This window comes from Narcine bancroftii, chromosome 3 (genome assembly GCF_036971445.1).
Source record: "Narcine bancroftii isolate sNarBan1 chromosome 3, sNarBan1.hap1, whole genome shotgun sequence".
In the NCBI taxonomy this organism is placed as follows: domain Eukaryota; kingdom Metazoa; phylum Chordata; class Chondrichthyes; order Torpediniformes; family Narcinidae; genus Narcine; species Narcine bancroftii.
In genome coordinates, this window is record NC_091471.1 from 34,557,143 (window position 1) to 34,573,597 (window position 16,455).

Below are 16,455 nucleotides of genomic sequence, written 5' to 3' on the forward strand. Positions count from 1 at the left end.
GTAACGTACATGAGTGTGTTTCACACCGCAGGCCTTCCAACAGTTAAAGAACCTTTCCTTCTTGTAAATGAACCTCTGTATTCCTCCATTTCACGGGGACTTGCCATCTTGTTTATTTCCCCAGCAGTCGGTGCTGGGCATGAAACGTCACTCATCCAATGTTAAAATGTCTCTTTATGTACTTGTGCGCCCAGCAGCAGGGTTCTGGCATGGCGACAAGCACAGAATATTATCAGGGGAGTAGATTTTTCAATGCTGTTTTTTTTTTAACTGATCAGGACCTGGCAAACGCTGAGAATACAGGAGACTGAGTGCAGTGTGGTCTGTGAGTTGTTGCTGGGGTCCCCGTTGATCAGCACCATTCCCAGCCCTCAAAACACCATCAGGAATGGAGTGAAACGAGAGAATCTGCAGACGCTGGGGCCGAGTGCAATACAGAAATGTGCTGGAAAACCTCGGCCAATCTCGCAGCATTCATGGGAATAAAGCGTAACCAATGTTTCGGGTCTGAGCCCTTCATCGGGAATAAGAAAAATGGCAGGGAGACGCCTGAGTAAAATGGTGGGAGAGAGGAGGGAGGAAGGGGAAGTGGGTGGAGCACAGACAAACAGGTAAGAGGTAGTAAGTGGAGACAGATGGGAGGGTAGAAGGGAAAAAAAAGCTGTGAAGTGATGGGGAGAGGGCAGAGAGTAGGGAGTGGGCAGCTGGAGGATGGAGAGCAGAGCCTGTTTGACAAAGGGCTCAGGCCCGAAATGTTGGTTAATTTGGGATACTGTGTGTCTTGCCAAGCTTGTCCATCACATTTGTGTATTGCGCCATCAGGAGCGGGAAATCCAAACGTCCTCTCCTCTTCCTGAACCCCCGAAAAGCTCTACCACTGCTAACTCCACTCTCTCTTCTCAGCAGACAACGCAGAGAGGACGGATCAAACACTGGCCTTGGTGACTCCTCCACTCACCGACCTCGCAGGCGGAAGGCCCACACTAGAACATGGCTCCTCAATGGATGGGTGTGGGCTGCTGCCTCAGGGTCAGCGGGCACTGAGTGGTTTTAGCATCTCTGTTAACAGATAGCCCAGACACCACGGAGGGTACTTAGGTTGTGTGTATTGTACCAGGCATGGCTGTGGTTCCCATTACCCACTTGACTGCTGTATTCAATGGTGGCCTGCTCCTGGCAACAGGAGCAACCTTGCCCAGTTCACCCTGTGTGTTCTGTTGACAGCAAGGCAACAACATAAGAGCCACCTGTGTGGCGTGGAGTACAGGTTGTCCCAACAGGAGGCAGCCGGTTAGCTGTTTAGGCCCACCTAATGATTAATTGGGACAAGATGAGATCACATGATGGTAATTATAAAGAAGCATTGTTCCTGCTGATGAGAAAGGTTCCAGGACTGCAGCTAGGAAAATTTATTTCAAATTCTCAGTGTGCTGAATACAGCGGCCAGCATTGGTTCACCTTATTATTTAACCAAGAGCTCAGGTCTATCCCCACACAGGAGCTCTTGGGAATTGTCGCAGTGAACTGGCAGGGCTCCACAAGCAGGTTGGGCTTCTATGCACTCAGGCTTCAGGCATCTGGCTGGTGTTAAGTCATTGCCTTTTGGAGAGTAACATACATGGAATTCTTTAACTTTGTCTACTGTAAGGCAGACAGAGAGTCACCCCTTTGTCCAGCACACCTCACAGAAACCTACAGCACCTGGTGTTCCTAGGTGGTCTCCCCTCCAAGTACTGACCAGTCCTGAGCCTACTTAGCTTCTGAGATCAGACTATTAGGGAGGATATCAGCAGGGGCAGATGATGACGCCCCCATCTGGATCTGCATGCAAAGGTAACAAAGAATCCCTCAGTATTTCCTTGGTCTGTTGCTTGACCAAGTGTATCCAAGCTACCAACCAGTGAGCCCTGGGCCCTTGCTGGAGATGAGGAGGGAACTAGTAGTCAGCCTCACAAATCAGAGCAGCCAGGTGTCAGCTTAGGCTGGTTGTGGTGTCACCACCGTCGCCACAGCTGCAGTGAGCCAGCGGTGGGACAGCTGGTAGAGCCGCCGCCTCACAGTTATAGAGGCCTGGGTTCAATCCCCACCTTAGGTGCTGTCTGTGTGGTGTGCGCATGTTCATCTTGTGGGTTTCCCCCTGGGTGCTCCAGTTTCCACCAGATAAGTGATGTTTGTTTGGTTAATTGGCCCCTGTAGGTTGCCCCTATTGTGTAGGTGAGTGGTAGAAGCTATTGGGACTTAGGGAGAACAAAATATGGGATTAGTGTAGGATTAGGATACTGAATATGGACTCAGTAGGCTGGGGGCCTGATTCCATGCTGTTCCCTCTTCCTGATCCGATGGTTCTATAACTAAATGGCACAACACCTTTGGTAAAGGCAATGGCAAAGGAGCCTTATACAAATGAGTTGTCAAGTCATACCATCCAATTTCAGCCCACACAACCCTTCCCATGTGCACAGCTTATGATGTTAATCCACATATCGCATACATCTTGCTGAAACAGAGGGAGGCTCACGGCGGTAGGGATTAGTTTTTGACAGCTGGAGTAAAGACCCAGCACAGAGATGGCAAGTCCTCCCTCAATGTGCAAAGGGGAGCCGAATCGGCACAGGTTGCCTGGAAGGTAATGTGATGCCTCTGCCCAAGAGCAGCGCAGGGAGGAAGGATGTGTGGTGCTGCTGTTGATGCCCGGAATGTAACCCAGACGTAAATCTGCCTTGTCACTGTCATTGGCTCTGTCACAGGATACCAGTATTTTAGAGAAGGGATTAGTAGAAACTGGAGCCAATTTGTTGCATTAGGTAGTTAGATGATGGCTAATCCAGTCCAAATAAGTCTATTGCTTCCAACAAAGCATTAATTTCTAATCATGTTAGACGTGGTTTGAAAGATTCTCTTCGTGTGTGCTGGAAAAAGAAATCCCTTTTAAAAGAAATGGTGGCACTACTGGATGGAGCTGCTGCAATGGCAGCACCCACCCAATGGGCCCTTCCGCCCAGTTCTACTACCGACGGCTCGCTGCAGGCTTAATAAACGGCCTGTTAAAGGAGTTGACGGTCTTTTATTGTCAAGTTCTGGACCCAGGATGGCGGCGCTTCTGTTTGGCAGTGACCTCAAGAGGTTGCAAACTCTGGGGGAGCAGCGGACTGGCGTAGGCCACCAGTAAAGGGGAGAACCCCCCCCGCATTGAGAAGGAGTTGCAGAGGCAGAGGAGAGACTGCCCTAAGGACAGTGACCATGGTGGGATGGGCCTCTGCGGCTGAAGGGCACACACAGGCCCTAGGCTGCTGGTGACTTGAGGTCAAAGGTCTCACATCAGGCTGTGGGTTGCTGGAGAACCGGGTTTTGGAACTGGGATTTGAGAGGGTGTCGAGGGCAAGGAGGGCTCCCGAAAGGCCCTGGGTGCTGAAAGCTTCCTCATTATGTTGGAGATTTGGATCTAGGCTCAGGTTGCCGATGGTTTGAACCGAACTGAAATCTTGTGAGGCTGCTGGAGGCTAATCCATGGACACTCATTGACTCTGGAGGAAATCTCTTTTGCTTCCCTTTCTCTGACTGGAAGGGATGCCGGGCAATGCTAATAGTGAATCTTTAATCTTGCTCAAGGCAATTTCATGTAATATATTTCTGTTTTATTTAGACAACAGGCCATTTCGCCCCACAAGTTCGTGCCGCCCAATTTACACCCAATTAACCTACACCCCCCAGTACATTTTCAAAGGTGGGGAAAACCCACACAGACATGGGGAGATTGTACTAACAGACAGCGTGGGACTCGAACCCCAGTCCCGATCACTGGCGCTGTAAAGGCATTGTTCTAACTGCTACACCAATCGTGCTGCCCCAATTGCATACCAATAAATAGTATCTGATCCGATTTGTGGACTAATTTGTGGGTTATGCTTAAAATGGTACCATAGCTGAGAAATGGCAGAGAAGGAATAAAACAAAAGGGATTCAACACTGATTTTCGCTAAATACCTCCCTTGCTGATAACGCTTCATGCAGAAAGATTTCTCAGTATGCTTTCCTGAATAAAAATTAAGAACCTGTCTTTGGGTATTTATGGTCGTCCACTGTGCCTGACTTAAGAATTGTGACTACGTTACAAAAGGTACTCTTTGAGGCAAAGCACACAGGGCACCCTGGGCTCCATCGCCTACTCAACGTCAGGCTAGTCACCGGAGGACTTCAAGTTCCCAGGGATCTGTAGTAGTTGGGGTTAGGCAACAAGATCCCAGGTTATAGGACAGGTTTATTGGAGGTGGTGAAGCCAAGAGCTGTGAAGAGGATCCAAAGGATGAAGGTGTGTGTTAAGAATCCTGGGAGTGCTTCTGAAGTTGAGCCTGTGGATGTCACTGAGATGGGGGGAGGGGGGGGTCCTCATACAAGGATCACGCCATCACTATCTAGGCAAGAGAACTAGTGGTACATCTCACACCTCCAGAGTCCAAACCCACAACCTCCTCTTCCAAAGATAAGTACAACCAGTACATTCCTCTCCGAGTCAGACCCCGTTACGGGCTGGAAATTTATCCCCAGGTTTTTATCATGACTCTTTCCCAGGAGCACCTTCACCAGAGGCACCACAGCAGTTCAAGAAGGGGCTCACCACAACCTACTGAAGGATATTTAGAGATGGACAGTAAACACTGGTACAGTTTGCATTGCCCAGATCCTATAAATAGGCACTTTCAAATTGCAGCTCCTGGGTCGCCCTCCTGGGACTCGGTTGAGATTACTGGGTCGTGTGTGCCTCCTGCATCTTTCAAACAGCAGCCTAAATTTAAGGGGGAGCCCACCCCTGCGATGATGTGGTGAATGATGCGTTACACAGCCACTGGGAATCTCCTGTTCTCTGTGTTCTTTCTGTTTAAAGTTTCAGAGTAACTGGGTGAGCCATTTCCCCTTTCAAATAGACAGAGGAGGACACCCGGGAAAGTTTTACTGGGTTCCCTGACCACCTCTGAGGTAGGTCTGGGACTCGGGTAGATTTTGACCAGGCTTGCCTGGCTCAGGCCTTTCAGACATCCCCGTACCCGGTCTTCAACTTAGTAAATTGCCCGGTTAACCCCAATTTACAAGCCAATTTGAAAGGGCCTAATGATGAAGGCTTGTTGAGAGGATGGGCTTGTCTGGATGCTGATGAAGGGGAGCAAGATTTGCTCATGGTCTAGTTTAAGGAGGCAAACATGAAAGAAAAGGCAAGCTGTGAGCTCATTTATTGTGTATCTGATGATCTGCCGTACTGGTCTTCAAGGACATGTACTGGTATACAATCCTTTATCCGGAAGCCTTGAGGGGCAGTGTGTTCCGAATTTTGGAAAGCCAGATTTAAGCCCTCCCAAATTTCGATGCCATATCCACCCCCTTCCAAACATCCTGCTATCTCCCCCCCTCACCCGCCCGATTCGCGCTGCAGGCCTCCACCCCCCCCCCCGCCCCCCTCGACCGCCCAACTCAAGCTGCCAGGCTTGAGGTGGGCAGAGACAGTGATCTTGTTAAAAGATCAGATGCAAGGAGCTGATGCATCTGACAGGCTATTAACATTACAGGTACACAATCCTTTATCCAGACATCTAAAATCTGGAAAACTCCAAAAACCGGCAAGTGGGGAGAGAGAGACAGTAGCGCGAGTCGGGCGGGCGAGAGACCGGCATCACGAGTCGGGCAGGCGAGAGACAGGCAGGATGAGTCGGACGGTCGGGGGTTGGGGGGGGAGACCGGCAGCGTGAGTCAGGTGGTCGGGGGGGGGGTGGGGGGAGACCAGCAGCGCGAGTTGGGCGCACGAGGGGGTGAGCCTGGCAGCTTGAGTTGGGCAGTCAATGGGGGGAGGCCAGCAGCGCGAATCGGGCGGGCGAAGTGGGGGGAGACAGCAGCATGTTTGGAAGGGGGTGGATATGGCAGCGCAATTCGGGAGGGCTTAATTGTGGCTTTCCGAAATTTGGAACACACTGCCCCTCAAGGCTTCCAGATAAAGGATTGTGTACCTGTACATGTCCTTGAAGACCAGCTCTTGATATCAGTTCACAGTCTTAGTCTCTGGTTACACTACAGTACCTGTGCTTTAATGAAGGTGACTCAGGCAACATGCATCGCAGACTTTCTCAGCACTCATTTACTCCAGAGCCCACATGACAGTGTCACTACTTTCTGACTTCGACAGAAGGAGTTAAACCTTCTGTTTTGCTCCTCCATTTCTGTAGTCGCACTTAACAGCTGAAGAACATACTCTGGGGTTAGTGATAATGGAAGTCTGCTTAAAGCTTAATATTTCCCCACAACCAGAAGATAATTATGTTTTTCTGGCAATCACACTTCAAGTCAAATAAAAACAATGCTTCATTTTAGTAAAACAAGTCTGTTTATAGATGGTTCCTGTGGATTCTCAGCCTTTAAATATTGAGAGGCTATTTGATCTTTAATTGAACCTGGTGATGCACTCACAGACATCAGATGGACAAATTATATCATTAACAGGGATTCCATCTACTGCACAATCTGTGGTAGGCACTAATTTATTAAATGGGATCTGAGTCTTTTTAATCAAATTGAATACATAATCATTAACTGTGGCTTCAGAGTAAAGCAGAAAGGTGATAATCTAATTGTGTCTTAGTGTAGCGCGTGATGCCGTATAAAACATATCTTCAGTGATTCCCACAACATGCACCGATCCTTGCTCATCCATGGCCTTATGCAGAACCATGGTAAAAAGTATGTGGCTTGGTAGTGGTAACAATATCAAGTTCTCCGTCAGCAAATGTTACAGAAGTAAAAGATCAGTGGAGGATTTCCTCTTTTTGTTGTCGCAATATGAGCTGCATGAAAGATTTCTTTCTTCACCATTTCTGTTGGAATGATAAAGACTTCTTACTGGGCAAGGATTTTGTCAGGAATGCAGCAAGGTTCAATTTTCCTCCTTCTATCTGACAGAGATAAACCTAATACAGTGGGTCTACTGCACTGTTGCCAAACTAAGCTTCCCACCCTCCTCCCTAAAAGTTTCTCTCCATTTTGGGTCACTTTGAGGAAGGGCTCATGCCTGAAACATCGGTAATAGATCTTTACATCCTATGTTTTATCTGCTGAGTTCTCCAGCATTTCTGTGTTTTTACTCCTCGTTTTGGGATCCAGTTCAGTACAGTTTCACTCGGAGCAGAAACTCAAAACTTTCACTCTCTGCTCGTTAAACCATTTCCAAATGAAAGTGTCATGCCTCAAAATGGAAGGATTGTGGATTAAATTCTCCGGCCTTGAGCAGTTTATCTTTTGTTGAAGCTCTAGTTCTGTGACAACAGTTTGCTCCATTTCACGGGGGGGTCATCATTTTGCACGAGATCCGAACTCCCATTTGATCCCTCTCCTTGATGGGGAGGAACAGGAAGGGTTCCTATACTCCAAGCCAAAACCTATGCCTTGACAAGTTATAGAAAAGAACATTTAAATTGGTCATTAAATTTCATGTTGTTAGTGATATCCAGAAATGACACCTTCTTTCCCTGTGTCGGAACAAGAACTGCACTTTAAAACTACTTCATTGGCTGTGAAGAGATTTGGAACCTTCCAAGGTGGTAACGCCAATATAAATCTAAATACTTCCTTAATTTTCATGTGCCTCCAGCCCCACTGCTTACAGCCCCTCTTATCCCATCCTTCTTTCCTACAGGCCTTCTCCCCAAGCCTCTGATCCACAAACACTGTCCCCACCCTCTTTCCCGGTGTTTTCCCCTGAGCTCCTGCTCCCAGACAGATTCCCCCAGTTTCTGGCCTCTTTCTCCTGTCCAATTCCCCCCACCCCAAGCTCCTGCTCCTGGGCCGGGGCTGCCAGCTCAGAGCCTCTGGCCCTTGGCCACTTTCCCCGGCCTCTTCCCCCCACACCCCCCCCAAACTCCTGCTCCCAGGCCCAGCTCTGCAGCTCTCGACGGTCAGTCCTTGCCTGCATTTGGAGCTTCGGAGTTCACCAAACTATAGGGAATTTGTGGAGCGCGGCGAATGCATTCTGAAGGCAGTTTGGCTGCGGCGCATGGATGTGAAAAGTACTGTAAGGGAATGTGTGGAATCTGCTGCAGTAACTCACAGGGGAATCACATCACACAAGGTTTCAGCTCTTTTGGCAGTGTGCGGGCTTCACGCATTATTTCATAAATGCCATTGATTCTTGTGTTGCAATATTCTGTTTACTTTTTTTGTCTCCATGTTATCCCACTTGCATAATCATCACATCTGTTAGCAATAGCAACTTGAAATCCAGTCAACAGGCCACCAGTGGTCGTCCAGAAACCCAGCCAATCAATGCTGATGCACATGAAGAAGTAAGGCCTGGGTAAGCGAGATAGAATGGTGGCTCACCTCTCTAGGCAGCTAATACACGTCTCTGGTCCTTCTGTGTCTATCTCGCTGGGTACAGGTCTGTCATTGGCAAATCAGTTAAAAAAACCAGTGTCCAGTAAGGAGGAGAAGAAGAATTTAAGCGAAAGTCCCCTTGTTTCATTGTATTGGTTTACTTGTGAGATTCCCGAGAGTTTAATAATTAAGCTAACACTCCCCCTCAAAGTCCTTCGGCGCCTTGAAGCAATTTCCATTCTTAGGACAATACCTTCCCAATAGAGGGAGATGAGTGGTCCCAATGTTGCCGTGTGAGTTTCCCCAGGCTAAACCCACAACCTTGCCGGAGAAACTCAGCAGGTCACGCAGTATTCATCGGAAGTAAGAGTAGCCAATGTTTTGGGCCTGAGCCTTTCATCGGGAATAAGCAAAAGTAGGCAAGTCACCCTTTACCTTCTGTGGATGCTGCTGGGTTTCTCCAGCGTGTTAGTGGGTTGCTCTTAACCACAGCGACTGCAGACTTTCTTGTTTAACAGTTTCCCTGGGTGCTCCAGTTTCCTCCCACATGCCGAAGGCAATGGTTATTTGGCCGCTGTTCGTTTCCCCTGATGGGTAGGTGAGTGATAGAATTGAGGGGCGTTGATAGCAATGTGGGGGGAATAAATTTTGGAAAAATGGGAGGGAGATGGGATTACTTCGTGAGACGGCATCAACTTGGTGGGCTGAACAGCCTCCTTGAAAGAAAGGTGAAAGGAGCGGAGTGAGCAGAAGATACTTGTGGTCTTATGATTCTTTTCTATTTGATGGCTAAGGAGTCACAGAGACAGTTTATCACTCAGAATGTCACAAGCTGGGCAGTGTCCCTTTCGTCTCACAGGGAGAAGTTCCTCCAGTCCTCTTGGTGAAGGTACCTTCGTCTGCACTAGAGTTCTGCCAGGCTGAAAAGACCATTCACATCATTAAAGTGTGCACAAAATCAACGTTAAGTATCACAGCAAATATTTGTACTTTAGTATTTTTAACTTGGTGAAACACCCAGCGCACTTTATTAAAAGTGCAGTAGATGAGCTTAAGATCGAGCCAGACTGCAGTTGGAAGCAAGAGGAGAATAATTACTAAAAGTTTGTGGGGGATGGGGGGATGGGGGGGATCACAGTTTAGATGGGCTGAAGGACCTGCTTCTGCTCTAGTTCCAAAATGTTACCAAACAAAATGCAGTTCAGGCTGACTCCAAACAATTGAGCAAACCAGTGAGTTTCATGTAAATATTGTCAAAGGGAGAGGAAGGAATTCAAGGAGGTAGAGAGCAGGAACAGGCCCTTTGGCCCTCAGTGCCTTTCCCAACCATGAGGCCATGCTAAACTAATACCATATGTTTATACATAATCCATATCCCTCCCCTTCCTGCATGTCATACCTCTGTTGAAATGCCTCTTTAACATGCCTCTCATCCCTTGCAACCACATTCCAGACTCAGTGTGAAAAAAACCCTTCTTTCAACTTTTCCCCCTCTCACTGTAAAACTATTCCACTAGTATTTGACATTTCCATCCTGGAAAAAGACTTTCTAGCTTATTCATGCCTCACATAATTTTGGAAACATCTGCTACCCATCAACCACTGACATTTCAGGGAAAACAGTCCAGTCTTGACCAACTCTCCTTACAGTTAATGCCTTCCAATCCAGGCAGCATCCTGATGAGCCTCTTCTGCACGCTCTCCAAAACCGTCACATTCTTCCTGTAATCCAGCAACCAAAATTCCACGCAGTGCTCCAAATGTGGTCTCAACCAAGATTTATACAGCTGCCACATGACTTCCTGACTTTTAGATTTAGTGCCAGGAGCTGAAGGCATGGGCGCCAACATCAGAACAATTAAGATCAGTGATAGACTGGAGGTTCGAACTGAAAGAAAGGTGGTCTGAAGGATATTGCAGAGAAAGGAACGTGTGAGGTGATATAGAGAATCGTAAAGGGTGAGAATTTTACATTTGAAGTTTTGTAGATCTACAGGCAAGGCGGTCACTGGGGCAGGTGAAGGAGGCTGGGTGCATGGTTTCGGACCAACAATCTTTTGGAAGAGCACGACTTTCTGGCAGGGAACAAAAGATGACAGCTGGCCAAGACCTGATGAATGAGGGTTTCAACAGTAGATGAGTTGAAGCTGAGTTAAACAGGCGGTGTAATGAAAGAAGGTCCTGCTGGCGGAGCAGATGTGGGACGGTGTCGGAACTTATTGTCAAATGGGATGCAAATTGCCAACATTTCAGCCTTACCAGCTGGCCAGTCGGAGGGAGAGAACGTAGAGCGAGGTAGAGTCCAAACTGTTTGCAAGATTTAGTCGGAAAAGGTTTCTCCTGCGTTGGCCAAGTGGTGGACATCAGATGCAACGGAGAGTTCATAGGACGTGATAATAAACTGAGGGACCTGTGTCACAATCCAGCAGAGTGCTGAAAGGCTCAAAATGATGCCAGATGTTAAATCTGCCAGTTGTCATACCAGGGAACACAAAAGCACAAGTAAAGCTCTGTTACAAAAGAGTTTAGAGAGCATGCCACAAGATTGAAAGAAAGCTGAGCTTTGATGTGATAATGATGCAGTTGGAACGTCCCCTGCGGGTGACAGTTACTTTGAGAGGAATGTTTGAATTTGGCACATTTTGAGCCTACAAGGAACAGAAACCCCCAGAAAGGTTCTCCAATGTTTCAAGGGAAAGCCTTGCTCAACAATGGAAATCTGAACACAGCAGCTGGAAGTTAGGATCCTAATCATCAGTTCAAGAAGTTATTTTAGGCAGTTTGCCTTCATTCCCATCCTCATACAGACACATGCAAATGCGCCTCCCAGTGAGTGCTTGATTGAACATAAGCACACCTCTGATCCAGGGCTGATGTAGTCTTTTCCCACAGCTCATAACTTTGTTCCCCACTGCCTCATAAATATTTTTGTTCAGTGAAATTAAATCACTTTGTGTTGGCAGTCAGTGAGTTCTCTGTCAGTGCTGAGGTCAGGGAGACAATGTTCTTGGCTATATCTGTCTGCAGAGCAACATCTCCCTCTCTGCAAATCTTGTCAGCCAATATCTGCTGAGTGCCAGGGAAAAAATAAATGGCTTGCATTATTGGTTTGACTTGCCTGTAAAGGTTAACAGTGAGAACTGCTGTGACCCAGCATTGGCCCAAAGCAGCAAGCTTTGATTAAGCTCTCAGTGCTGGGAAAGTGAATTAGTTTAACATTGCTACTCCATGCTGGGAGAGCGGTGATGGAGCCCAGCAATATATGACAGGCGCACAATGTGGAAAGTGTTGCTGAGGCTGTTAGACAGGAATCTTACCCATACCTTCCTTTATCACTGCCCCACCACCACTATCACTTCGCTTGCCTAAGATGCACACATTTAGAGGGCAATGTTACCGACCTCAGGCTTGTGGCCAACAGTCAGCCTCTTGCCTGTGCGGCTACACAAAAGGAAAGCATAGTCTCAAGGAGCCAGGGTGCAGAAGGTAGAGGACTTGGAAAGGGGTAAGGGATTAATCATTTCAGACTCCACGTTCTCTTTCTTTTTAAGTTTAGATTTCAGATTTATTGTCAGAGTACATACATGGCATCACATACAACCCTGAGATTCTTTTTCCTGCGGGTGAGCCAGACTTAGCACTTATTGGCAGTGCAAAATAAACTGACTCAAAGTACACATGTAAACAAATAAAGATAGAAAAAAAATCAATAAAGTGCAAAATTAAGAGTCCTTAAATGAGTCTTTGATTGAGTTTGTCATGGAGGAGTCTGATGGTGGAGGGGTAGCAGCTGTTCCTAAAGTTGCTGGTGCAGGTACATAATCCTTTATCCGGACCTCTAAAATCCAGAAAGCTCCAAAAACTGGCATTTTTTTCCTGGTGCTGGTGCAGTGGAGGGAGAGAGAGAGAGAGACACCAGCGTGACTAGGTTGGGAGGGGGCAGCGTTACTCAGGTAGGCGTGGGAGAGAGATGGCAGCGCGACTCGGGTGGGCGGGAGGAGAGTGAGAGAGATGGCAGCGCGACTCGAGTGGGTGAGGGAGAGAGACGGCAGTGTAACTCGGGTGGGCGGGGGGGAGAGAGGCAGCAGCGTGACTCAGGTTGGCAGGGGGGGAGAGAGACGGCAGCACAACTCGGGTGGGTAGGGGGGAGGAGAGAGACAGCAGCGCAACTCGGGTGGGCGAGGGGGGGAGAGAGGCCAGCGCGACTGGAAGGGGATGGATATGGCAGCACAATTCGGGTGGGCTTAAATCTGGGGCAACTGGCTTTTGTTCTGAAATCCGGAAAAATCCAAACTTCAGAACACACTGTCCCCCAACGGTTTCGGATAAAGGATTGTGTAGCTGTCCAAGTCTTGTGGCACCTTGACCCCTTTCCTGATGGCAGCAGTGAGAACAGAGCGTGTGCTGGGTGGTGTGGATCCAGGATGATTGTTGCTGCTCTCTGACAGCAGCGTTCCCTGTAGATGTTCCTGATGGTGGGGAGGATTTTGCTTGTCCTGGGCTGTGTCCACTATATTTTGGAGAGCTTTACACCCAAGGATATTAGTGTTCCCACATCAGACCGTGATGCAGCTGGTTGATGAAATTTTCAGTGATTGCAAACAATACAGATTGATTTGTCAGTGGATCGAGCTCCTCAAGAGCAGCTCTTGACAGGGTTTGTTTGGAGGGGTATACGTGGGATCCCAGGTTCACATTTTAACGAGATCTTAGCTGGTGGTGCACTCTTCTTTGGCAAAAGGAATTCAGTGCATCCTGCAGGGAATATGGAAGTAGTTTTCATTGCCATTTTACTAATGCAGGAGAGCTCAAGTTAGAAATCAGCACCCTTAGTTCCATGGTCACCAGTGTGACCATTTCCTTTGGTTAAGTGTTCACCTTTCTTTGGCTGACAGTATTGATTTCTTAGTCCAGTGCATTTCCACAGGATCTGGCAACCTTTACCTTATGGCAATTTGGCAGTGGAGGGCATTAATCAGCTCCACATGATTCAGTTCCAGTTCCAGCAAAGTCTACCCCTGAACCCCTGTTATCCTGGAATTCGAGCAACCTGCAAAGAAATTGCAGGAAAAAAATAGCTAAAACACACAGAAGTTTCAAATTGGCGCACCTCGCTGTTGGATCGCCAATCACGCAACTTGCAACTCAAACATAATTGCCCGTTCCAGACACCGGCAATGAACATTTGGCTGGTTTGATCATTGATAAGATCAAGAATTTGGCAGCTGGAATTGTCAGATGCTTTTAAAGCAAGTGTTTGTGAGTGGAGAAAGAGAGCTTTCTGCACTCCTGCATCCAATCCTGCTCTAGAGAGATCTGTCCTTGCGAAAAATCGCCTCCTTGAGCAGCAATCAGCCTGGCTTTCAACTGAATGAAACATTCCCCCAGGGTCCTTGCTGGGGTGCAATAAAGATGCATGACAGGCAAAGTAGGGAAGGATGGAGAACCAATCAAAAGCACGAAGCACAAGTGTTTTTTTCACATTATTCAAAGGTCACAAAGATTTCCAGCGAACAAGGTGGAGAGGGTGAGGTTAGGGGGCATGCAGGGCTGTTGGGAGTAACTTCCAGAGAGTGAACCTGAGGGATTGTGGGAATGAGTCCCAGAGAATGAGGCTGAGGGTTTTCAGGAGTAAGGATGAGGAAGCTGGTTCCTAATCCTAACCTAAGGATTTGGAACAAACACACAGAAAGTCAATTTAAAGCAGCCATTCTCAACCTGGGCCCTACATCCCCGCCTCTCCCCCGCCCAGGGGCCACAGCACATTTAAGTAAAATTTAGCCTTGTTTTCTTTTCACCTCACATAACATAGATATTTTTAATGTTTTTTTTTATGTAGTCTCTCAGAGAGAAGTGCGGGGGGAGAAAACAGGGAAGGGGGCCTATAAACTTTGAGTAGAGTCTGGGGGCTGGAACATAGCAGAAAAAAGATTGAGAATGGCTGCTCTAGAGTCTAGAGGATGCTTGTTGTTTGGAACATCTACTTCTTAAATAAGATGATTGTTTCTGCCTGAAGGGGAGAGGGGAGGCACAGACTGTCACGGTATTTGAGAAGTATTAAGGCAAAAATTTTAATTAGCGAGGCTTTGAACATTACGGGCCATGGGGTGGTAAATGGGATTTGTGTGGATGGGGTAAAATGGTCGGTGTGGAAATGAACAAAGGGCCTTCTTCTGTGACCCTATTCAGCAAGCTGCAATAGAGGGGAAGGAGGCAGCGGGAAATCTGCAGCTCTGGGGCAGAGAAAGGGGAGTGGCATTGTCTCCAGGTGTAAGATAATCAGAATCAGGATTTATTGTCATGAACAAGTCATAAAATTCCATGTTTTGCGGTAGCATCATAATGCAAACATTCATATTAAAACCATCTTACAACATTTCTATTAAAAAATATAAATAATACTGCATGAAAAGTAAGGCAATGTCTTTGGTTCATTGATTATTCTGCAATCTGATGGCAGTGGGGAAGAAACTGTCCTTGTGCCGCTGAGAGCTCATCTTTAGGTTCCTGTACCTTTACCCCAATCATGTCATGTCGCAGGCTGAATTTATTCTTGTCCTGAGGGTTGGCGCCTCCATACCAGGCAGTGATGCAACCAGACAGAATGCCCTCCACAGTACACCTGTAGAAGTTTACGAGAGTCTTTGGTGACATACTGAATCTCCTCAGACACCTCACAAAGCCTTCTTTGGGATTGCATCAACATGGAGGCTCCAGGACAGATCCTCGGAGATGTTGACACTCAGGAATTTGAAGTTCTTGACCCTCTCCACTACTGATTAAGAGTCCATGAGGTCTGAGTCATGTTCCCCTGACTTCCTCTTGAAGTCTACAGTCTCCTTGGTTTTGCTGACATTGAGCACAAGGTTGTTGTCATTACATCATTCAACGAATTGATCTATCTCCCTCCTGTACACTTCTTCATTGCGGTTTCTGATTTTGCTGACAACTGTGGTGTTATCAGCAAGCTTGTAGATAGCATTGGAATTGTTCATGGCCACAGTCATCAGTGTATAATGAGTGGAGCAGTGGGCTAAGCACGCATCATGGGAGGGGAGGGGGTGGTGCCTGTGTTGATAATCAGTGAGGAGGAGATGTTTTTTTCCAATTCTTACTGACTGTGGACTTCCAATAAGAATGTCAAGGATTCAGTGGCTGAGTGGGGTACAGAGGCCTAGAGCTTGTAGCTCCTTGACCAGCACTGAGGGAATAATGGTATTGAAGGCCGAGCTGTAGACAATGAAGAGCAGCCATATGTATGAATTGCTGTTTTCGAAATGATCAAGAGCTGAGTGGTGCTTGGCAGGCAGGTGAGAGAGAGCCACACCATTCAGCAAGGCCAGACAGTCAAATTATCAGGAGGCTGCAGATCAAACAAAGTGGGACTCTGGAATGCTGGGGAAATTGTGCGTGAATTTACTGATTCATTCCTTCAGCAACACTTAAGAAATTCACCCGATGTGTGTTACACGTTTCTCAGTTATTGTGTTGGCCACAAGAACAAGCTGTTGACTGCCTCACATTGACGTTTTCAGGAGCTCCCTACTGGGCCCGTCCCGACCGGATGGAGAAGAAACTCCATGCAGTGCCTGCAGCTAACACAGTTCGTTTCCGGTGCCCAGCCGCGGGGAACCCAACCCCCACCATCCATTGGCTGAAGAATGGCAAGGAATTTAAGGGTGAACACCGGATTGGAGGCATCAAGGTGAGTCGACGCACCACACTGTCCATGACCTGCCAGGTTTCAACCAGTCGTGGCATCCACCTATTCCTCAACAGGCTTATGATTGGTCAAATAAGGTCAAAGTGCAAAGGGCAAGTAAACATTCAGGTTATTTCAGACCCACGGATCTTGCCTTCAGAAAAATTGTTTCTTTGTGTTATTGTTTGTTGGGGTACAAATATCTTAAGGTTTAAATTTAGCCATACAGCACAGTAACAGGCCCCTTCGGCCCATGCCACCCAGTTGCACTCAATTAACCTGAAGGGTGGGAGGAAACCAGAGCACCTGGAGATACCCATTCAGACACGGGAAGAATGTACAAACTTACAGACAGCGCAGGATTCGAAGCCCATAACACCTCGCACTAACGGTGCTGTCCTAAT

The 16,455-nt window shown here is 47.6% G+C and overlaps 1 protein-coding gene across 7 annotated transcripts in view; it reads left to right on the forward strand.

Moving 5' to 3' along the window:
* The window catches only part of LOC138757061 (fibroblast growth factor receptor 3-like), a 165,011-nt gene that overhangs the window by 97,750 nt on the left and 50,806 nt on the right, over positions 1 to 16,455 (forward strand). For all 7 annotated transcript variants that reach the window (XM_069923764.1, XM_069923762.1, XM_069923763.1 and 4 more), the window contains one exon: positions 15,885 to 16,054. In XM_069923764.1, the coding sequence (XP_069779865.1) occupies positions 15,885 to 16,054 (170 nt within the window). The remainder of the gene's footprint in view (positions 1 to 15,884; positions 16,055 to 16,455) is intronic.